At 39.7% G+C, this 24,466-nt stretch overlaps 2 protein-coding genes across 3 annotated transcripts in view; one reads left to right on the top strand and one right to left on the bottom strand.

The window, feature by feature from the left end:
* Positions 1-14,705, top strand: part of NAIP (NLR family apoptosis inhibitory protein) — a 42,700-nt gene extending 27,995 nt beyond the window's left edge. The window contains exons 11-15 of one of the 2 annotated variants that reach the window (XM_069556221.1): positions 5,351-5,512; positions 6,589-6,741; positions 7,321-7,407; positions 9,952-10,104; positions 12,189-14,705. In XM_069556221.1, coding sequence (XP_069412322.1) covers positions 5,351-5,512; positions 6,589-6,741; positions 7,321-7,407; positions 9,952-10,104; positions 12,189-12,562 — 929 coding nt within the window. In that variant the 3' untranslated portion in view covers positions 12,563-14,705. Of the gene's footprint in view, positions 1-5,350; positions 5,513-6,588; positions 6,742-7,320; positions 7,408-9,939; positions 10,105-12,188 lie in introns of both variants that reach the window. The other variant, XM_069556220.1, reaches the window with a different exon arrangement.
* Positions 14,706-17,599: 2,894 nt separating this feature from the next.
* SMN2 (survival of motor neuron 2, centromeric) overlaps positions 17,600-24,466 on the bottom strand; it is a 28,561-nt gene continuing 21,694 nt past the window's right edge. Inside the window, exons 8-9 of the mRNA XM_069556262.1 lie at positions 22,153-22,203; positions 17,600-17,763 (exon numbers count right to left, since the gene is read on the bottom strand). Of these exons, the coding sequence (XP_069412363.1) occupies positions 22,156-22,203 (48 nt within the window). The 3' untranslated portion in view covers positions 17,600-17,763; positions 22,153-22,155. The remainder of the gene's footprint in view (positions 17,764-22,152; positions 22,204-24,466) is intronic.

Here is a 24,466-nt window from a genome sequence, read left to right as displayed (position 1 = left end):
TACCATGCTCTGTGAATAATTCATCAGTTGATGGATTCTCGCACTGTTTATTCTGGCTAAAGCTGATGTGAACACGGATGCACAAATGTTACTTTAAGACCCTGCTTTCAATTCTTTTTGATTTATACCTAGAAATTATTGCATCATATCAATGATAGTAATTCTATTTTCATATTCAAGGAACCTCCAAACTGTTTTCCACACTGGCTGCAGCATTTTACATCCCTGCAAACAGTGTACCAGGGTTCCAGTTTCTTCACATCTCCAAGCTTTTTTTTTTTTTTCTAAATCAGAGACACCCTAGTAGGTGTGAAATTATATCTTACTGTGGTTTTGATTTTCATTTTCCTGATGACTAAAATACTGAGCAACTTTTCATGTGCTTATTGGCTGTCCGTATATATTTTTTGAAGACAGTCTATTAAATCGTTTTGTCCATTAAAAAAAATGAAAGTTTGGTTTATTTACCATGTTGTGTTAGTTTCTGGAGTATAGCAAAGTGATTCAGATTGTGTATGAGTGTATACACATATGTATGTATATTTACGATTCTTTTCCACTATAGATCGTTACAAGATATTGAATATAGTTCCTTGTGCTATACTGTAGGTGCTTATTTTATACATAGTGGGTGTCTATTAATCTCAAACTCCTAATTTATTCCTCCCTCCTTCCTCTTTCCCCTTTGGTAACCATAAATTTATTTTCTATGTCAGTGAGTCTATTTTAGTTTTGTAAATAAGTTCATTTGTATTACTTTTTCAGAGCCCACGTATAAATGTTATCATCGTTTTTCTGACTTACGTCACTTAATATGATAATCTCTAGGTCCATCTGTGTAGTTGCAAATGGCATTATTTCACTCTTCTTTATGGCTGAGTAATATCTCATTGTGTGTATGTGTATCACATCTTCTTTATCTAGTCATTCTTGATGGACATTTAGGGCCTATGCCAAAGCCTTTGACTGTGTGGATCACAATAAACTGTGGAAAATTCTGAAAGAGATTCTGTATATTGTCACCCTACTTATTCAACTTCTATGCAGAGTACAGCATGAGAAATGCTGGGCTGGAAGAAGCACAAGCTGGAATCAAGATTGCCAGGAGAAATATCAATAACCTCAGATATGCGGATGACACCACCCATATGGCAGAAAGTGAAGAGGAACTAAAAAGCCTCTTGATGAAAGTGAAAGTGGAGAGTGAAAAAGTTGGCTTAAAACTCAACATTCAGAAAACGAAGGTCATGGTATCTGGTCCCATCACTTCATGGGAAATAGATGGGGAAACAGTGGAAACAGTGTCAGACTTTATTTTGGGGGCTCCAAAATCACTGCAGATGGTGACTGCAGCCGTGAAATGAAAAGACGCTTACTCCTTGGAAGAAAAGTTATGACCAACCTAGATAGCATATTCAAAAGCAGAGACATTACTTTGCCAACAAAGGTCCGTCTAGTCAAGGCTATGGTTTTTGCAGTAGTCATGTATGGATGTGAGAGTTGGACTGTGGAGAAAGCTGAGCACTGAAGAATTGATGCTTTTGAACTATGGTGTTGGAGAAGACTCTTGAGAGTCCCTTGGACTGCAAGGAGATCCAACCAGTCCATTCTGAAGATCAGCCCTGGGATTTCTTTGGAGGGAATGATTCTGAAACTGAAACTCTAGTACTTTGGCCACCTCATGTGAAGAGTTGACTCATTGGAAAAGACTCTGATGCTGGGAGGGATTGGGGCCAGGAGGAGAAGGGGATGACAGAGGATGAGATGGCTGGATGATGGCATCACTGACTCGATGGATGCAAGTCTGAGTGAACTCCTAGAGTTAGTGATGGACAGGGAGGCCTGGCGTGCTGCGATTCATGGGGTCGCAAAGAGTCAGACACAACTGAGCGACTGAACTGAACTGAACTGAACTGAAGGTTGCTTCCATGTCATGGTTATTATAAATAGTGCTGCTATGGATATTGGGGTGTATGTATCTTTTCAGAATAAGAGTTTTCTCTAGATGTGTGGCCAAGAGTGGGATTGCTGGATTGTAGCTCTATTTTTAGTTTTTTAGGGAACCTCCAAACTGTTCTCCCCAGTGGCTATACCAATTTACATTCCCATCAACAGTGTAGGAGGGTTCCCTTTTCTCTATATCCTCTCCAGCACTGTCTGTAGACATTTTTTGTTTTGTTTTTTGTCTATTTGTAGACTTTTTGATGATAGTCATTCTGACCACTGTGAGGTGATACCTCATTATAGCTTTGATTCACATTCTCTAGTGATCAGTGATTTTGAGCATCTTATGTGCTTGTTAGCTATCTACATGTCTTCTTTGGAGAAATGTCTCTTGAGGTCTCCTGCTCATTTTCAGGTTGGGTTGTTTGTTCCTTTGCCCATTTTTAAAATTGTGTTGTCTTTTTGAGTTATATAAGTTCATTGTATAATTGTATATTCATAATGTGTTATGAATATATCAGTTCAGTTCAGTTGCTCAGTCATGTCCAACTCTTTGTAACCCCATGGACTGCAGCGTGCCAGGCCTCTCTGTCCATCACCAACTCCTGGAGTTTACTAAAACTCATGTCCATTGAATCAGTGATGCCATCCAACCATCTCAACCATCTCATCTTCTGTTGTCCCCTTCTACTCCCGCCTTCAATCTTTCCCAGCATCAGGGTCTTTTCCAGTGAGTCAGTTCTTCGCATCAGGTGGCCAGAGTATTGGAGTTTCAGCTTCAGCATCAGTCCTTCCAATGAATATTCAGGACTGATGTCCTTTAGGATGAACTGGTTGGATCTCCTTGCAGTCCAAGGGACTCTCAAGAGTCTTCTCCAAATCCACAGTTCAAAAGCATCAATTCTGCGGTGCTCAGTTTTCTTTATAGTCCAACTCTCACATCCATACATGACCACTGAAAAAACCATAGCCTTGACTAGGCGGCTAGAGAAGCCTCAGCAAGATGGTAGTCACTAGAGCGGCAGCTGCACAGCAGCTGTGCGGAGCCACTCGAGCAGCTCTGAGGAGATACCCTATGTCCAAGAGCAAAGGAGAAGCCCCAGCAAGAGGGGAGGAGGGGCGAAATCGCGTTTAGACTCAAACCCCATTGCGCCATAAACACTCAGAGGGCTCAAACAAACCTTGTGCACACCCGCAACCCCATGGACTGCACTGCGCCAGAGGAGAAGGAGACGACAGAGGATGAGATGGTTCGATGGCATCACTGACTCAATGGACTTGAGTTTGAGTAAACTCTGGGAGTTGGCGATGCACAGGGAGGCCTGGCGTGCTGCAGTTCATGGGTTCCCAAAGAGTCAGACATGACTGAGCGACTAACTGGACTTAGACAGATCTTTGTTGGCAAAGTAATGTCTCTGCTTTTTATTTATTTTTTTGTCTCTGCTTTTTAATATGCTGTCTAGGTTGGTCATAATTTTCCTTCCAAGGAGCAAGCCTTTTTTAATTTCATGGCTGGAGTCCCCATCTGCAGTGATTTTGGAGCCCCCCAAAATAAAGTCTCCCACTGTTTCCACTGTTTTCCCATCTATTTGCCATGAAGAGATGGGAACAAATGCCTTGGTGTTAGTTTTCTGAATGTTGAGTTTTAAGCCAACTTTTTCACTCTCCTCTTTTACTTTTATCAAGAGGCTCTTTAGTTCTTCTTCACTTTCTGCCATAGGGTGGTGTCATCTGCATCTAAGGTTATTGATATTTCTCCTGGCAATCTTGATTACAGCTTGTGCTTCATCCAGCCCAGCATTTCTCATGATGTACTCTGCATATAAGTTAAATAAGCAGGGTGACAATATACAGCCTTGAGGTACTCCTTTCCCGATTTGGAACCAGTCTGTTGTTCCAGTTCTAACTGTTGCTTCCTGACCTGCATACAGATTTCTCAAGAGGCAGGTCGGGTGGTCTGGTATTCCCATCTCTTTCAGAATTTTCCACAGTTTGTTGTGATCCACACAGTCTAACGCTTTGACATAGTCGTTAAAGCAGAAATAGATGTTTTTCTGGAACTCTCTTGCTTTTTCGATAATGCAACGGATGTTGGCAATTTGATCTCTGGTTCCTCTGCCTTTTCTAAATCCAGCTTGAACATCTGGAAGTTCACGGTTCACATACTGTTGAAGCCTGGCTTGGAGAATTTTGAGCATTACTTTACTAGTGTGTGAGATGAGTGCAATTGTGTGGTAGTTTGAGCATTCTTTGGCATTGCCTTTCTTTGGGAAAGAATATATTCATTATATGAATATATAATTATATATATTATATAATCATAGTGCAATTACATATAATTTTTGTTGGCATGTGGTGTATAAAGTATTTTCTCCTATAGAGTTCCCTTTTCACTGTCTTGGTAATGTCCTTCAATCTGTAAAGTTTCAAATTCCCACTAAGTCAAATTTGTCTATTTTTCTTTTGTGCTAATGCTCTAGGTAGCATATCAAGAATCCACTGTCAGGGCGGGGGCGAACAAAAGAAAAAGAATCCACAGTCAAATCCAAAGTCATCTTTTCTTCTAAGGTGTTATACGGTTTTCGCTCTCAAATTTAGGTAGTTGATTCATTTTGAGCTAATTTCGTATGGCGGTGGTCGAACTTTTGCATGGAGAAATTCAGTTGTCTGAGCCCCATTCATTGAGATAGTCTCATTTTTCTGAATCCAGAGTGTAATACAGGACTTTTATATAGTAGATAAGAAATAAAATATTGCCTGCCATATCAGTAAACAAAGGATGTTATAGTCATCAGCAATTGCAGTTACACCCATGAGGATGGGCCCTGAAGAAAGTCAGGAAGGAAACAAAGACCTACCATCTAGCAGTCATTAGGCTGCAGCCACCCCAAAGGTGCAGCTTGAGGAAACTCAGGATGGGAAAACACAGGATGCTAGCTCCAGATAGCCGAAGTGCATATCAAAGGAATGATTTCAGTGAGCCCAGACTGTTGCATCTTCTCATACATAGAAAAGCGGCAAATTCCTGGAGACATCTGGCTTTCTTTTATTGACAGCAATCTTTTGCCCGTTGTTGGAAAACTGCTTCCCCCTAATCTCCTTGGAGCAATTTTCTTAGGCTTGCTTGAGATGTTGCCTCCCAGACTTGAAGCCCTAAGAAAGTCCACTGAATACAATAATTTTCATACTTTTAGGTTGTGCATACATTTTTTTAGTCAACATACTGGTAAATGCTACAAAAAGCATTATTTTCATATATGTGCTTCCTAAAAAAGAATGTCTTATGGTATGTGAAAAGTTTTCATTTGAAAATATGAAAATAGCTTGATGAATCAAAATGAGAGTTTGAAAATTTCCATTTGGAACTCTTTAAATTAATAATGGGAAACTGTGTGCTGCTTTCTAGACCAACTCTTTCTTAGTTTGGACAAATTCTTGTGCCTGAAAGAACTGTCTGTGAATCTGCAACAAGATGTTTTTTCAGTCATTTCTGAAGAATTCCTAAATCTCCACCATATGGAGAAATTATTGATCCAAATTTCATCTAAGTGCAGTTCTTCCAAATTAGGTAAGTGTGGCACTTTGATTTACTTATCATCTGGAAAAGCTACCTGGCCAATAATTAAGAGTTGAAGATCTGAGGGTGTAACCTATAACCAAGGTAAGTTGTGGGGACAGTGCTCATTGTTATTAAAAAAGCAGAGAGCTATTTGTGATTGAGCCTTTACTACATGCTATGAATTATTCTAGCACTTTATAAACATTAACACGCTTAACCTTCATACCCATTCTACAAGGTAAAGTAATCATTTTATATAGGAAAATGGAGTTATAGAAATTAACTAATTTGCTTGAGGTCACCCAGAAAAGGAAATGGTAAATTTGCAATTCAAACACAGGAATTCTAACTCTTAAATCTGAGCTCTTAAGCAGAGCATACTGCCTCTCCAAAAGTAGTTTGCAGAGTTCTCTTACTCTGTTTTCAAGTCGCTCTTACATTGCCACTTACCAGATCAGAAGGAAGGAAACCGGCTGATTAGTAGTAATCAGAAGCACTTCCCTGTTTCCCACCAGCCTATTCTCTTGGTTAATGAACAAGCTGTACAGCTATCTTTCTCAAACGTCATTTAGCAAGGTGACGTAGGCATCCTCAGTTCCTTAGTTTAACACAGACGAAACACTAGAGACTGTGTGAAGAAAGACAAATCTCCAGTGAACCGACATGCAGATCTGCACGCAAAGAAACCTTGTAGCTGAGGCTGGAAGTACTCGTTTTCTTATATTTCTCAGCAATTTTTTCATCAAATTTAGGTTTTGCTTCAGACTTGTCACTGACTTTATGTTTCCTTGTGTAGTGTTTCTATAGTGTAAGCGTCACGTGCAAACTAGAGACATTAGGATACTAAAGCTGAGTCAATGCATTATATGGAGGAGAAAATGGATCCACAGAGAGGGTCAGTAACAGTTCACATAGCACATCAGTTAGTTACGGAACCTGAACCTAAGCCCGAGTCGTTACATCATGATGCCTTATTTCAACTAACTATTGCTGAAACAATAAATTAATTTTATTAATTTTATATGGTTAATTCAGATAGAACTTTTCAATCTCTGATTTCTGAAATCTGATATTTTATCTGACAGTCAGATTAGTTGAGAATTCTCCAAACCTCCAAGTTTTCCATCTGGAATGTAATAGCTTTTCGGATTTTGAATCTCTTGTGACTGCACTTGCTTCCCGCAAGAAACTTGAAGAAATTAAGTTATCTGGACACTGTTTTAATGCCAACCCATTTGGTAAGAGCTATAATTGTAAAATTTTGGTTTAAGATGCTTTTGTGGACAGAATCATAGTCAAATTTAAAAACATGCATTTGATGGCAGAGAATAAAACCATTGCAATAGATATCTGATCATAAATGAATTTTCAAATAAGGTATATTTGTTTCCTTAACAGACAGATGTTTAAACATTTCTAGTAATGAGAACTGTTTCCTGAGTAAAGATTTGTGTTATCTAGTTAAGTCATACTAATCAATTCAATCTGAATTATAGTAATTTCTATCACTTTTGAAACACTCTTTGCCGTGCTTAGTCGCTCAGTCGTGTCTGACTCTTTGTGACCCCATGGGCTGCAGCCTGCCAAGCTCCTTTGTCCATGGGGATTCTCCAGGCAAGAATACTGGAGCAGGTTGCCATGCCCTCCTTCCGGGGATCTTTTCAACCTAGGGATCGAACCCAGATTTCCCACATTGCAGGCGGATTCTTTACCAACTGAGCTACTAGGGAAGCCCCTTTATACTCTTTATAAATACATTACTTTTTGGTGTAAGAAATGTAGCTGACATAACTAAATTTTAATTTTCCCTTTTATAGTCATTGTTTTGCCAAATTTTATTTCTCTGAAGATATTAAACCTTCGGTTCCAATATATTCCAGATAAGGAAACAGCTGAAAAATTTGGTATGTTTATAACACAGTGCCTTTTACTTACTCTTGATTCTTTCCCTCCACAAAATCCTTCTATTTTGCATTAGCTATAATAAATTACAATATGTTTTAGCTGCCCTTGGTCATTAGGAGGGAGGGATAGCGCTGCTCAACTTTACGCTCCAAATTCCTTGATTTCACTTTATGTCTTTCAAAGCAATGTTCTTGAAGCAATTCATTTCTTAGAATATGTGTTTCATCATCAGTTCAGTCGCTCAGTCGTGTCCAACTCTTTGCGACCCCATGAACCACAGCATGCCAGGCCTCCCTGTCCATCACCAACTCCCGGAGTCTACCCAAACCCATGTCCATTGAGTCGGTAATGCCATCCAACTATCTCATCCTCTGTCGTCCCCTTCTCCTCCTGCCTTCAGTCTTTCCCAGCATCAGGATCTTTTCAAATGAGTCAGCTCTTCACATCAGGTGGCCTAAGTATTGGAGTTTCAGCTTCAACATCAGTCCTTCCAATGAACAACCAGAGCACTATGCAATTTCATTGCCAGTTATCCATCCCAAACAAGTTAAATGCCTGTTGTTTCAAAGTTTTCCAGAATATGGGGAAAACTACCTTTTAAGGTTATGAACACTCTAAGTGAACACCTAGACTTAACAAAATGATAACTATAGAAACTACCTTTTCTATTTATTTTTTTATGATTATAATAACAATATATGCTCTGTAAAAATTTCTAACAGGTCTTAGAAGATAAGTGTATTTTTAAAAATTAATAATTTTTTTTAAACAAAAATGTTTCTGAATTGGACAGCCTTCACTCTGGCAGACAGAAGGGAGTTCTGAGGAGCTGTACAAAATGAAAGACTTTCATAAGCAGAAGGGAGCAGTGACAGGTGATTTAAAGTAGGCAAAAATGCCCATCAGTCATCACAAGGTTACTTTCCTTTAGGCGATGGGGATGGCAGATGCTGACTGGTCCATTCCTGATGGACTAGTTTAAGATTCCATTTCTGGGGAGCCAGAACTGAGTCATGGTTTGGTGATATGGAGCTTGTTGTCTTATTTTTAACACAGGAAAATATAAGGATAGTCAGTAGAGATGAGAAGCATATAGATGGCAGATGCTGACTGGTCCATTCCTGATGGACTAGTTTAAGATTCCATTTCTGGGGAGCCAGAACTGAGTCATGGTTTGGTGATATGGAGCTTGTTGTCTTATTTTTAACACAGGAAAATATAAGGATAGTCAGTAGAGATGAGAAGCATATAGATGGCAGATGCTGACTGGTCCATTCCTGATGGACTAGTTTAAGATTCCATTTCTGGGGAGCCAGAACTGAGTCATGGTTTGGTGATATGGAGCTTGTTGTCTTATTTTTAACACAGGAAAATATAAGGATAGTCAGTAGAGATGAGAAGCATATAGCAGGAGTGCTATCAAACTTCAGCACACTTAAGGAGCACCTGGATCTCTTCTTTTTCCCTTCTCCATCTTTTGGAGGCAGCTGTGTGTATAGGGGAGGGGCACAGGGGCTGGGGCTGCAGAGGCCAGACCAGGGGCCAAGGGGGTGGCCATTTTCTTCTCCAGGGGGTCTTCCTCGACCCCAGGATTGAACCTGGGTCTCCTGCATTGCAGCTGGATTCTTTACTGTCTGAGCCAATAGGGAAGCCCACAAATATTGAAAGGGGAGGCTAGAAGGAAATTTGAGGTCTTAAATTAGAATTGGAAATACTGGTGTGGACTCGTGGTTTTTAACCTATATAGGTAGTTATGGGCATATCTGTATATCTCACTATACATATGTATATATACATCTCTCAGCTCAGTCAACAGAGAGACTCAAAAGTACCCTGGTAGTAATGAGCATACCAACTACCCAGATCTTGACTTCTAAATATTGGCCTCCCTAAAAGGAACCAGGGTCCTTGGAGAAATAGCTGATGTAAGAACTGGGACAGCGAAAGGAAAAGCCTGCTACATTGTTTTATGCTAGGAAGTGTTCAAAACATGTCCAGGTATGAGGCCGCAGAAGTAGAGAACTTTCTGGGGATCAAGTGATCTAAACTGGACCATGCTCAGGAGGGATCAAAGTGAAAAGACAAGTTATGAGAGTGGTGGATTGTGAGGTTAGTGCGAGAAATCGCTGAGGATGACAGCATCACAGAAAGGAAGGGGGCTAAAAGCATTGAGGAGCTAGCATTAATAGAAAGAGTCCAGCAGGAGCTTTGGTCTGAAAGAGGAGATAGTTGGGAATTCTTTGACAGTCCCGTGGTTTGAAAAAAAAAAAAAGGAAATGGGGAGGGATGTGAAGTTCATTCTGAACTTCTGGACTCCAGGGCAGGAGGCTGATTGGGGAAGGACGGAGGATTGGTTCTCTAGAGGCAGCAATGAAGATTAAGGTGTAGGCTGACCCCTTTCTCCAGCCTCTATGCTACACGGAACCTCCTAAAATGTATAGGGTTTCGACGCTTTGGATTACAATTATTTGGGAACACAGAACATAGTTGTTTTTTTTGTTTTTTTTTTTTTTTTTGTCTCTTCTGATTAGCCTATGCTTTAGGTTCTTTAAATAACTTGGAAGAATTGATCCTTCCCACTGGGGATGGGATTCATCAAATGGCCAAACTGATTGTCCAGCAGTGTCAGCATCTTCAGTGTCTCCAAGTTCTCCAGTTTTTCAAGACTTTGGATGATGACAGCGTGGTGGAAATTGGTGAGCTAACCCTCAGATGAACTCAGCTCACATGAAGGCCAGTGGTACTACTCAAGCTTTCTGCTGCAAAATGTCTATAAAAACATTTTCCTCTCTAAAAATGTTCAACCCATTTCCCACTTCCTCATTTTCTCTATCATAATGTTCCCTCTAATGTTCTGTGGATTTTTGGTTCATTCTTTTCAGATTTGGGAGTAAAAGATAGCCTCCTGTTTGAGACTATACAAACCTTCAAGTCCACTCTTAACCCACAGCGTTTCAGACGGCTGGCCACATACCCTCCGCATACTCCTTTTTATCAGTCAGTCAGTTCAGTTGCGTCCAACTCTTTGTGAATCCATAACTGCAGCACTCCAGGCCTCCCTGTCCATCGCCAACTCCCAGAGTTTACTCAGACTCATGCCCATCGAGTTGGTGATGCCCTCCAGCCATCTCATCCTTTGTCGTCCCCTTCTCCTCCTGCCTTCAATCATTCCCAGCATCAGGGTCTTTTCCAATGAGTCAGTTCTTTGCATCAGGTGGCCAAAGTATTGGAGTTTCAGCTTCAGCATCAGTCCTTCCAATGAATATCCGGGACTGATTTCCTTTAGGATGGACTGGTTGGATCTCCTTGCAGTCCAAGGGACTCTCAAGAGTCTTCTCCAACACCACAGTTCAAAAGCATCAAGTCTTCGGCTCCCAGCTTTCTTTATAGGCCAACTCTCACATCCGTAACCACTGGAAAAACCATAGCTTTGACTAGACGGATCTTCGCTGGCAAAGTAATATCTCTACTTTTGAATATGCTGTCTAGGTTGGTCATAACTTTTCTTCCAAGGAGCAAGCCTCTTTTAATTTCATGGTTGCAATCCCCATCAGCAGTGATTTTGGAGCCCAGAAAAAATAAAGTCCCTCACTGTTTCCCCATCTATTTGCCATGAAGTGATGGGATCGGATGCCATGATCTGTTTTCTGAATGTTGAGTTTTAAGCTAACTTTTTCACTCTCCTCTTTCACTTTCAAGAGGCTCTGTAGTTCTTCTTCGCTTTCTGCCATAAGGGTGGTGTCATCTACATCTAAGGTTATTGATATTTCTCCTGGCAATCTTGTGGGATAGGATGCCATGATCTTAGTTTTCTGAATGTTGAGTTTTAAGCTAACTTTTTCACTCTCCTCTTTCACTTTCAAGAGGCTCTGTAGTTCTTCTTCGCTTTCTGCCATAAGGGTGGTGTCATTTGCATCTAAGGTTATTGATATTTCTCCTGGCAATCTTGATTCCAGCTTGTGCTTCATCCAGCCCAGCATATACTTTTTTTTTTAATTGAAAATTAATACACATAAAGAAAAGTACAAAATCTAAGTATACAGCTTAATGGATTTTCAAGTGAACAGTCTTGTTACTTATATTTGGGTAACAATTACTCATTAGGTTACTATAGATTATTACATTACAGAAGCTTCCTTTGTGTCCCTTCTGACACTACATTCCCCATCCTCAAAGGTGACCACTATACTGCTTTCTTTCACCATAGATTAATTTTACCCATTTTGAAAATATGTCACAGAATCCTACGCAGGATGTTCTCCTGTGCCTTTTTCCCTACACATTTTTCATTTATCTCTGCCTTTGCCTCTAATATCCCCTGGTACTTTCTTTGGATATCGTTTGCTTTTTATTTTTGTTCTAAATTCATTCTTTCATTCCTTTTAATATCCTAATGTCCTGAGGTGGATAGTTAGAGCACTAACTTTGGCTTTAGCTCTCTCTCACTAGTGTCATATTTTTATTCAGTTCAAAATATTTTCTAATTTTAGTTGTTCATTTTTTTGCCACACCAGTTATTTAGAGATGTATCACTTTTGTTTTTAATCTATGTTCTTACATTTAAAGTAAAAATATAGTTTTAAAAAATGTAATTTATTAATCTTTACTACTTCAATTAGAAGTAAATCTAATATATTATTTATTTTTTATTAAAATTGGGCATTTTCTATTTTAAGTGATGGTGGGAGAAGAGGTGCATTCAAATAATCTAGCCTACCAGTATTAAAATTGAAGTCCCTATGATTCTGTTCTCATAAACATTTTGCTTTTGTATTTATAGCCAAGGTAGCAATCAATGGAGGTTTCCAGAAACTCAAGCATCTTGATTTTTCAATGAACCACAAGATTACAGAGGAAGGATACAGAAACTTCTTTCAAACACTGGACAATCTGCCTAACTTGCAAGAGTTAACTATTTCCAGGCATTTCAAAGAATGTATCAAAGTTCAGGCCACAACAGTCAAGTCTTTGAGTCAATGTGTGTTACGGCTGCCAAGCCTCATGAAACTTAACATGTTAAGTTGGCTCCTGGATGCAGAAGACATCACACTGCTTACTGCCACGATAAAAAAGCACCCTCAGTCTAAACATTTCACCCTTTTCTGGAAATGGATACTGCCATTCTCTCCAATCATTCAGGAAACTATTAGCTAAAATCCACTAAATCAAGAAAATTTTTGTCAATGATTCTAAAAACTGTTGGATAAAATTTTGGATATATTAATTATCCAAAAACTTATTAAATGCTGCATACAAGAGTAAAATGCATAAAGCATGTAATATAAAAAACCCCAAACAGCCTGCTTACCCATTACTGAGCTTAAGAAACAGAGTATTACCAGTGACTCTGAAGTCCCTAAATGATCCTCCCCAATCAAAGATCAGACCTTTAATCAAATTTACACATCCAACTCTTCATTACTCAGGTCATATAAGGCTTTCAGGCTAGCTATGGTAAACAGGTAACAAAGCCACAGGGAGGGGTGGGGAGAATGGTGTATCCATCATAAAGCCACAATATGAAAGGTGTATTCAAGTTATTACAAAATGGCTAATTTAAGGACTGCGTCAGTTGCACACATAGGTGCAACAAGAGATATTCCTTAATCCTTGTAGTGTCTGTTTTTGTACATTTAATTTAGTATGGCAGGGTTTATGTATACCTTCTTTTTATCTACTGCAGAAGAAATAGGATTTAGGGCAAATGCTCGTATTCTAGAGGCCTTTGATTCAGCGCTTATTGTAGCAGCAGAAAGTATAGTTTAGAATTTAGCATTATTGGAAATTAGCTAAATCTGCATTTTCAAGAATATTAAATATCAATTTTTTTAAGATGTTTGAGAATACAATGTATACATTTATGATGGCCTTAAAATCTTATGTGTCCACTTTGCTCAAGAACATATTTTGTCAGTGACTTTATATTGTTCAAGGTATGACATCTGATGTCAATGTCTACATCTGTGCCTGTGTCCAAAATTTCACTATTAGTTAATCAGTGGAGTGTTCTGAATGACTAGAAGGCCATTTCAAATTCATAATGCTAGTGTAAGCTGGACAACAACCATTCTCTTATACTAATTTTTATTTCTACCACAGAACACAGGTACTGTACATATGGTATGATTCTATTCGTTTAAAAAATATACTCTCATGTCTCTAGATGCATTAAGAATTTCTGCAAAGAATATACAAGAAAAAATTTAAAAGCAGAACTATTTTAAATGACTAGCAAAGGGATAGGAAGGCATTCCTTTTTCCCTTTTCGTACTGTTTTTTGTTTTACAAGTACCTGTTTTATATTTAAAATATAAAATTAGTTTAGCATTACCACATGAATAACTGCTCTGGAGGGTGAGATTACTAGAAGGTGAGAAGAGCTATCTTCTTGTCTGATTTTGTATCTAATACTTTTGTAATCAGAAAGGTTTTAAGTACTGTATCAGAGTCCAAGTGGGAGACAGAAACCACCTAGTAACTTGGGGAGTTTACTATTAAGAGTTATTTACTGTAATAGGCAATTGGAGTAACAAGGATTAGTTAGTATGAAACTGAGATTTCTAAGATCGACACAGGGAATAGCCTACTGGCTTTTCACGTTAGGGTGCAACAGAGCACCCAGGACCGACCCCAGGACTGAGCTCTGGACCTCGAGAGAGAAGGCACAGCCGTGGACAACAAAGGTTGGCTAAAGAAAAGAGCTGCAACCCAAGAAGGTGTATGGAGCACTTTGCTGAGAAACTTTGGGGGCACCAGAGGAAGCCTTCCATGTGGGGGTGCTAAGTGCTGCTGGCCAAGAGGTACTGCTGAAGCCAGGTGCTGCACAAGGGTGGAGGCCATGTGCCGCAAGCGCCTGCTGGAGAGGTACACTGGACCCAGAAGCAGGCCCTGGCCCCTCCTGTGTCAACAGCAGCCTCTACTGTCAAAGCTTTTCACTGTACCTGCTGGCAAGGCAGCGGTATTTACAAGGTCCAGACCCATTACTGCAGAGCAGGCAGTGAAGACGGCTGCATTTGGACATGAAGGCAAGAACGTCAAAGTGGTACAAGTATTACTTATTACATTTCATAGTTCTGCCCTAAAGGAAAAAGAACCTAGATAAATTTAAGATTGAGAGCATATGTACATTCAGGTTCATCCTGTCACAGAAAAACTTCCTAAATATACAACTGGTATTAATGATGCATTCCAGGGAGAGGGGCAGGATAGTGGACAGGGTAGGGAGGTTTACTTTACATACAATTATTTGAATTCTGCACTATATCCATGTACTATTAAAAATGATACTTAAAAAAAACTAAGGACTCCATGCAAATTATTTGTCCAGAGCTTCTGCTAAGGACTTCCAGTATAAAGCAGGGGGCAGTGGGAATTCCTGGAGGTCCAGTAGTTAGGACTGCTTTCACTGTCAAGGGCCCAAGTTCAATCCCTGCTCCAGGAACTAAGATCTCACAGGACACATAGCAAAGCCCCCCGACCCTAGAAAGCAGGGAGCAGCAAAGTATGACCCCAGACTACAGACCACGAGCTAAGACTATTTCTTACGTTTTTAGAGGCCCACAAAACTGTCTCCTGCCACCCTGCTTAACCTATATGCTGAGCACATCATGAGAATGCCAGGCTGGATGAGTTACAAGCTAGAATCAAGGTAGGCAGGAGAAACACCGAGAACCTCAGAAATGTGGATGACACCCCTCTAGTGGCAGAAAGGGAAGAGGAACTAAAGAGACTCTTGAGAGTGAAGGAGGAAAGAGCCTGCTTAAATATTAAAAAACTTCTGATCATGCCATCTGGCCCCACTACTGCATGGCAAACAGGAGAAAAGGTGGAAATTGTGACATATTTCCTCTTCTTGGGCTCCAGAATCACTTCGGATGGTGACTGCAGCCATGAGATCAGAAAACGATTGCTTCTTGGCAGGAAAGTGATGATAAACCTAGACAGTGTTGACAAGCAGAGACCTCACTCTGCCAACAAAGGTCCGTACAGTCAAGGCTGTGGTCTTCTCAGTGGTCACATTTGGTTGTGAGAGCTGGACTGTAAAGAAGGCAGAGCACCAAAGAATTGGTGCCTTTGAACTGTGGTGCTGGAGAATTCTCCCACTTGCTCAGGCGGAACCCTTGGGAGTCATCCTGGACTCCTTCCAGCTCCACGTGGACTCTACTGGCAGACCCTGAGCTCTCCTTGGGAAATACCCTCAGATCCAAGTCCTACTCAGCCTGCTCTTTCCTGAAACTTCTCATCTATTTTCAACAAAGCAGTCAGAAGCTTTTATTTTTTTTTAATTATTTTTTTTGCCACACCACTCTGCATATGGGATCTTAGTTCCCCAACCAGGGATCAAACCTGTGCCCCTATAACGGAAGTGCAGAGTCCTAACCACTGGATCACCAAGGAACTCACCCAGAAGCCTCTTCCTAGCATCTGATCACACAATACCTTTGGTTCAAACTTTCCAATGAATTCCTAGCTCCAAGAAATGTTGACGACGTTGCAATGGTCTACATATGACCTGACCCCTGGCTCCCTCTCTCTCACCTCCATTTCTTTCATCTCTCCTTGCTTACTTCCACTCCAGCCAAGCTGGTTTCTTTGCTGTTCTCTGAACATGGTAAACACTCTTGTCTTAGGGCCGCTGCGCCTGTTTCCCAAGCATTTTTTTTGCTTGGGAAGTTCTTTCTCTACATACATGAATGGCTCTCATTTTCTTTGGATCTATACTCAATTGTCACTTCAGTTAGGAGTTCCCTGTTCTTTTTTCAAAACAAGTGTCCCTGCTTCCAATCCCAATCTGCCCAACCCCCTTTCCTATTTCCCTTTTCTCTATGACATGAATCACTATGTGCTACTTTATAAATTTCACTTGTTCACTAGCCAGTTCCCACAACTGTAAGCAGGAACATTCACCTGTGTTGTTCCCAAGCATGTAGAAGAGTGCCTCACACAAAGTCAAATAACTATTTGCTGAAATGAGTTGACTCTCCTGAACGTACAACTACCCTCCAACAGTATTAGGTATTAAGGAAGGTAACATCCGAAACTCTAACAAGGCAAATAAGCTACCTTCAGAACTAAATTAAACCTGGCACATTTTAGGCAATTAATATATTAGGTGCTTGTTATGAAAAATGATGAAACTCTATTTACTCTGTACAAAAAATTCTGTAAAGCTTCCTTATCAATCACTTGAATATTCACTTATGTATTCAACAAATACTAATATGCTAGGCACATGCAGTTAGCCCAAGCGAAACCTCTGAAAGAAACAGCACTTACCATATTAACATCTCCCACAGCTAAATGGACTAGGGAGACGCTCAGGCTATGGACACCAATGCTTTAGACTGAACTAAACCAGTATTATGTTCTACCTCTCTAGAGAATTTGAACAGAGAGACTCACATCAGTTCAGTTCAGCCGCTCAGTCGTGTCCGACTCTTTGCAACCCCATGAATCACAGCACGCCAGGCCTCCCTGTCCATCACCAACTCCTGGAGTTCACTCAGACTCACGTCCATCGAGTCAGTGATGCCATCCAGCCATCTCCTCCTCTGTCGTCTGCTTCTCCTCCTGCCCCCAATCCCTCCCAGCATCTCTAGAGAATTTGAACAGACAGACTCACATAGATACAGTCAAATGGATGGAACTGCAAGGCGGTGGTGAAGAGAATGGCTTGGGCAATCATGTCAGGCAGTGTATGTGAGGAAGGTGTGGAGGAGGCTAGGAGAGAGGCAGACGGACAAGAAAAGGAGCTGGAGAAGAAGGACAGTACGATTTCTGAGCAGCAGAACACAGGCTTAGTTCCCCAGCAGCGAGGCCCAGTCCTCTAACATTCGGCTTCAGAGAGGCTTTCTGCCCTAACCTTGGATTATCAGCAACACTGTTTTACAGTTGGTTGTATCTTTACAATACTATCCTTTACCCAAAAAAGCCTGAGTTGTTCTTTTTACATCTTTCCATTGGCTTCAACTTACCCTATGTACTCCAAAGAAAAGCATTCAGATAGTCAAGTTTTTTAAAAAAGTTATTTATTTTTAAAGGCATTAATAAAAAGCTTAACATACTTACTAAGAAAGTTACAATATACAAACGGGCTCAGTTGCAATTTTAACAGATTGACTTTCTGCACTGTATGTGACCTTGAGTTTCTTTTAATCATATTTCCATTGTTCAGTTATTCAAACTGATTACTCCCTTAAAATATCTGTTTATTTAAGCATGAGTCACATGACACAAGGGGAAATGCAGATGACATGCACCCATCCAAGTGTGCATGAAGAAAATGATGCAACCTTGTTCACGTCAACCAGGGCACACCAGAACACCATCTCCTTGGGAGAGAGCTACACCTGAATCTGAAAGACAAAAAGCCTAAATACAATCATGAATCTAAACAAAACCTATTTTCATATAAAATCATGAGGAAGAGAAAACAGCAACACTGTCATCAAGGTAAATAAAACTAGAATAAAACAATGTAATACTAATTTCAATCTTTATGGGATAGTTAGGTATTTAAACAAACTGTGAGATTCATTTGAAGGAATAAATAGACAAGAGTATTCTTTAAAAAAATTCTTAAGGACCACTGGTATTTGATTTGTCCTAACAGAATTTAAGACATATTAAAAATAATGATCAAACTTATGTGTTAAAAAGAACAGTAATTCGATCAACACAAATGACATTCTACAATTACAATAAAACCAGAAATTAAACCCAACTACCTAACATTAAAATTTACTAAAAATTTCTAGAATTAAAAACAATTTTGAAATTTGGAGTATCTAGAAAATAAGAATTCTACAGCATCAACTAAATTTTCAGAGAAAAATTTATGGTCCTGAAATATCCATTTTCATAAATAACAGATCGGAAGACATTTTAAAAAACTTCTATGGAAAGCAGAGAGTGGAAATCAATCCTGAGTATATCACCTGGGTCCAATTTTAATTTTTGTGTGTTTTTTTTCTTTTTTTATCGGCTGAGTCTTGTCTTAGTTCCCTGATTAGGGACTAAACCCAACCCACAGCAATGAAAGCACCAAATCCTAATCACTGGACCACCAGGGAATTCCCATTTTTGAGTTTCTTATTCAAGCAGTTCTAACTATTTATAAGGATTCAGGACTCACTCTGAGCGATCTGCCAAAGAACAAAGAATTAAAATATAAATAAAAAATTTTAATTCATTAAAAAAAATAAAACTATCTTGCAGTTAAGCTGTAACTCTACTGGACTCTTTCATAAATCTACAATGTAGAATCTTAGTGATTTTATTATCCCTTCCTTGAAACATTCTCTTAGTCTTCATCTCAGGATTTAACTCACTGTGGTAGCCAGCCTTCAAGAGTCCCCAGTGATACCTGCCCTTATCTAACCCCCTCGCATTGGCTGTGGGCTGCACTTCTTCAAAAGGATAGAAAAAGGTGAGAGTGATGGTGTGTGATTCAGAGACTAAGTCAGAAGGGGTATGGGGTGCTGCTCACTCTGCACTGGATCACTCACTCTGGAGAAGCCGACTACTGTCTGCTTGCGAGGACTCTCAGGCTGCCTATGGAGGGTCCCAAAGAGCAAGAGAGCCTCCTGACAACAACCATGTGCGTGGGCTTGAAGCAGAAGCTCCAGTCCCAGAACTCTGAGATGATTACTGCCTTGAGGCTGATGACCTGCAGTCTTAGGAGAACCACCCACCTCAGCTGCCCTTGCATTTCTGACCCATAGAAACTAAAGATAAATAAATAAATATCTGCTGTTTCAAGGTGCTAAGTTTTAGGACGATTTGTTATGGAGCAACAGATAACACATTCATCCATGACCTCAAGCTGTGCTTAAAAGAAAAAAAAAAAAAGACTAAAAATAAGAACATGAAAGGATGGAATCACAGAAAAGGATGATGAAATAAATCATTAGCAGTGAAATAAACATCACTATTACACCATCCTTTAGTATTTTTATTCTGTTGTCCAAAATATCGGATTATCTTTCAAGAAGTGTTAATGGAAGTCTAGAGACACCATCCTTGTAATCTTTTTTTTTCCTCTAAGCTTTTTTGGATCACAGTTGAAAATTCAGACCTTTTCATTTTTCTGTCCATAAAAGCAAAGAGAACAAAATCGACAGAGAGAGTCAGTTCAAAATTATTAAAATGAGGACTTCCCTGGTGGTCCAGTGGTTAAGAATCAGCCTTCCAACGCAGGGGACGTGAGTCCCATCCCTGGTCAGGGAACTCAGATCCCATGTGCTATAGGGCAACTAAGCCCACATGGTGCAACAGCTGAACCCACACGCCACAGCTAAGACCTGACGTAGCCTAAACAAATGAATAAAATCAGAAAAGAAGAAGCCGCCTTCCAATTCAGGGTATATGGGTTTGATCCCTGGTCTGGAAAGACCCCACATGCTGCAGAGCGACGAAGCCTGTGGGCCACAACTACCGAGCCTGTATGCTCCAGGGCCCAGGCATCCCAAAAGGGTAAGCCACCGCAATGAGAAAGAAGTCTGCGCACTACAGTGAAGAGCGGCCTCTGCTCGCCGCAACTAGAGAAAGCCTGCATGCAGCAATAAACCCAGCACAGCCAAGAGAAAAATGCAAGAAACAGAACTGATGCCTAACCTGTCATGATGGGTCAAAAAATCTGACCTGAAAAAACTCCGAAATCTCACTCCCATTCACTACTTTCTGTCTTCTTTGACATTCCATCCAGTCTATGCTCTAAGCCCATCCTAGATTTCAAAACACTATACCAGATACTGAAGACATGACGGAGAACGGGATCCAGTGCCTTATCTCTAACGATGGAGGAAAGACAAACACACAATAAAGATAATATACAGTGAAAAGCTACGTAACAAATAAGCAGAAAATAGGAAGAGGGGAGCTAGCACAGATGGAGAGCGCGTAAGAAGGCTGAGTAGCGTCAGGGACAGGGCATCACCTGGGCTAACTCAGGCCTTGACACACACTGTCCTAATGCTCCAGTCTGCATGTTCTCTGCCTGGAACACTTCAACCCAATTCACCCCTTGCCTAATCTTTCTATTCACCTCTTTAGACTTAGCACTTAGCTAAAGAACTTCAACTGAATAAAAACGACTTTATCGAAGAATGAAATGTAGGCAACTACACAGTTAAGTGTGAGGATTTATATTATTTTAAAAATACCCCTCCCAGGAATGCATCAATTTGGAAAAGATTTTCCAAATTTGTTTTTTGAAATCTGCTTTTCAAGGTAACATAGAAATATCCACCAAGAATCATAATGTCCATAAAGATTCACAGCACAGAAAGTTACCTTAAGGCTAAGACAGAAGAGAATCAAGCACTATATAAAAGAAGGTATTTACTAATGTTATCAAGACACCAAAAGTTACTGACTGAACTAAAGGAACAGTGACATAGCATACAAACAATCTAACAGAATGTATCAAAACATTAAAAATGTGATGTTAAGTGCAGATATATACACCCACACAGGCACAAAATACTGATGACAAACATATCAAAATACAGATGAATATGGACCAAAAGTGTAAAATAAAGGCAAAATGGTTGTCTGAGGAGGCCCTACAAACAGGTGAGAAAAGAGAAGTGAAAGGCAAAGGAGAAAAGGAAAGATATACCCATCTGAACAGAGTTCCAAAGAATAGCAATGAGAGATAAGAAAGCCCTCTTCAAAAAAAAAAAAAAAGAAAGCCCTCTTCAGTGATCAATGCAAAGAAACAGAGGAAAACAACTGAATGGGAAAAACTAGAGATCTCTTCAAGAAAATCAGAGATACCAAGGGAACATTTCATGCAAAGACAGGTACAATAAAGGACAGAAACTGTATGGACCTAACAGAAGCAGAAGGCTGAGCGCTGAAGAATTGATGCTTTTGAACTGTGGTGTTGGAGAAGACTCTTGAGAGTCCCTTGGACTGCAAGGAGATCAAACCAGTCAGTCAATCCTAAAGGAAATCAATCCTAAATATTCACTGGAAGGACTGATGCTGAAGCTCCAATACTTTGGCCACCTGATGCGAAGAACTGACTCACTGAATGCTGGGAAAGATTAAAGGCTGGAGGAGAAGGGGACAACAGAGGACAAGATGGTTGGATGCATCACCGACTTGACGGACGTGAGTCTGAGCAAGCTCTGGGAGTTTGTGATCGACAGGGAAACCTGGCGCGCTACAGTCCATGGGTCACAAAGAGTCAGACACTACTGAGCGACTGAACTAAACTGATCCTATACTGTATCGCAAATCAAAAAGTCAGTCTGACTGTCTACAGTGATATAAAGTTTCATCTCTGATTCTAAGGATATCTCTTACAAAAAATTTTTTTTAAATTTATTTTCTTATTTTTGGCTGTGTCGGGTCTCAGGGCTTAGTTGCCCTGTGGCATCCAGGATCTTAGTTCCCTGACCAGGGGCTGAACCCATATCCCCTGCATTGGAAGGTGTATTCTTAACCACTGGACCACCAGGGAAGCCCCTTAAGGATCTCTTTACTGTAAAGGTATGTTTTCCTTTCCACACCATCAACCAACAAGTATTTGCTGAAAAGATACTTTGACATCATGAAGATTCTAGAGGGGATATAGATCTACCTTTTATCAAACAGTTTTGCATCAAGATGTCTTTAATATTGTTTTACATTAACTTTTTTACTTTTCAACATTTTAATTTTCAAACACGTATTTGCCACAAACTATAAAATTCATATAAAAGTAAGAGTCACTTTTAAAATGATGGCAGACTTACTCCTTAATTGAAATGTGAGTGCCTTCCTTCTTTTTGACTTTGTTTGAAACCCTGTAAGGAAAATAAAGGAATTTAGAAGAACAGAATACACATTTCATATAGAAGCAAACATTCTGTTTCACATATTTCATTAATTCTCTTTAATAAAATATCAGAAAATAAGTTTATAGCCTTCAAATGTGCTTTTTTTTTAAGATTTATTTTTTAATGTGGACCAGTTGTTACAATATTGCTTCTGTTTTTGTTTTGCTTTTTTTGGCCCCTAGGCATGTGGAAACTTAGCTCTCCCACCAAGGATCAAACCTGCACCCCTTAATTGGAAGGAGAAGTCTTAACCATTGGACCTCTGGGGAAGTCTCTGAAATATGCTTTAAACGATTTGCTCAAGATGTCACGAAGTCTAAAATATACCTACAGTGTGTCATACTCATTTATTAAAACCATTAAAATATTTTGGCACTAGACAGAAGCATTTTACAAGTGAAGACAGAAACGTTTGCCGCTTTTCCTGGTCTCAAAGCAGAGAGTCCTGCTCCTGTCTTCTGGCCTCGGTGCCTGCTACCTTCCCCTACACACATACTAACTTTCTATTTCACTACTAATCTCTATCTTTGAGGCCATAAGATGTATTTAAAAGTGATTTGTTAGGGGTGGGAGGGGGGTTCAGGATTGGGAACTCATGTACACCCGTGGCTGATTCATGTCAATGTATGGCAAAACCAATACAGTATTATAAAGCAAAATAAAGTAAAAATAAAAAAATAAAAGTGATTTGTTAGTAATAAGGACCAAAGTTAGAGCCTATGCTATGTTATTTTAATAATATTACCCTCATTTATTTGCATTCTATTAGGATTTTTAGAAAAAGAAAAAGGTATAGGTTAAGAGCTAGACCCAAACCCTCTGTTGCTCATATGGGAACGGGTTAGCAATGCAAAAGTTGTCAAACATGTATGCTTCTGTGGAGCAACAGTTAAGAACTGCAAGCTGAAGACAACAGTCTCTAAAACACATGTAAGCCATTGGAAAACATGACAATGAATAGTTGCTTCTTCTGTTTAATGGTAAAAATTTCCAAGAGAAAAAAATGCAAGACCTAGGAAATGGGAATTTGTTTCTGAATATGAACCTATGTTTATATTTTAATTTATACAGATACATAAGTAATGCCTCTAAAAGTAAAGATCATTTTCTCTGGAACAAGCTAATCATAGCTTAGTACTGAATTTGTGGCAAATGTACCAGACAAGGCTCCTTTCCCAGGAACTGTTGCTTGAACTGTGGAAAGAAACAGAAATAGCTGCAGTTTGCTGATCAGGACCAGCATTCAGTCTGTTGGGGACTTCCCTGGTGGTCTAGTTGTTAAGAATTCACCTTGCAATACAGGGACACAGGTTCAATCCCTGGTCTGGAAACTAAGATCTTCCATGGTAAGGAGCAACTAAGCCTGCTAGCTGCAACTACTAAAGCCTGCATGCTCTGGAGTGGGCGGGCTGCAACTACTGAGCCTACATACCACAACTTGGAGAGTCTGTGCACCACATGGAAGATCCTGCATGCTGCAACTAAGACCCAACACAGCCAAATAAATAAATATTTAAAAAAATATTTATAAACAACAAAGTCTACTGAAAATCTGCTAGGTTTTAACAACAGTTCAATCAAGTACATGAAATATGAATATTTGAACACAGTTAACTCACTGTACTCATTTCATCAAGGCTAATTTTCATCTATGTCATCTTTCAAATCAAACGTTAGAACGTTAGAACATTCCTACTTTTAAAAAATATGCTTATTTATTTGGCTGTACTGGGTCTTCATTATGGCATGAGGGATCTCAGCTGTGGCATGTGAACTCTTAATTGCTGTGTGGGGGATCTAGTTCCTGGACCAGGGATCGAACCTGGGCCCCCTGAACTGGGGGCATGGAGGATTAGCCACGAGACCACCAGGGAAGTCCCAGAACATTCATATTTTTAACTGCTCTTCAGAGTTATAAAAGATGCAAGCAATACGGTGTATAACTATTTTAAGGCTGTGGCAAAACAGACATTTTCAAGTTGCATTCGTGGCAATACACATGAAAAGAATTGCGAAAAGTCAATCAATAGTATCAAAAGTTATTAAAATTTTTTTAATTAAAAGTTTATACTTTTTGACCCAATAATGGTACTTCCAGATATCTTACGAAACTAATCTACAAGAAGTTTTATATATAAAAAGTTATCTAATTACCAGACAAAAAACTTGCTAATGTTTAACATTTAGCAAAGGATGAACTTACTCTGAACCAGACACTATTCCCAACTCT

This window comes from Ovis canadensis, chromosome 16 (genome assembly GCF_042477335.2).
Source record: "Ovis canadensis isolate MfBH-ARS-UI-01 breed Bighorn chromosome 16, ARS-UI_OviCan_v2, whole genome shotgun sequence".
Taxonomy (NCBI): domain Eukaryota; kingdom Metazoa; phylum Chordata; class Mammalia; order Artiodactyla; family Bovidae; genus Ovis; species Ovis canadensis.
This window is presented reverse-complemented; position numbering and strand designations above follow the sequence as displayed.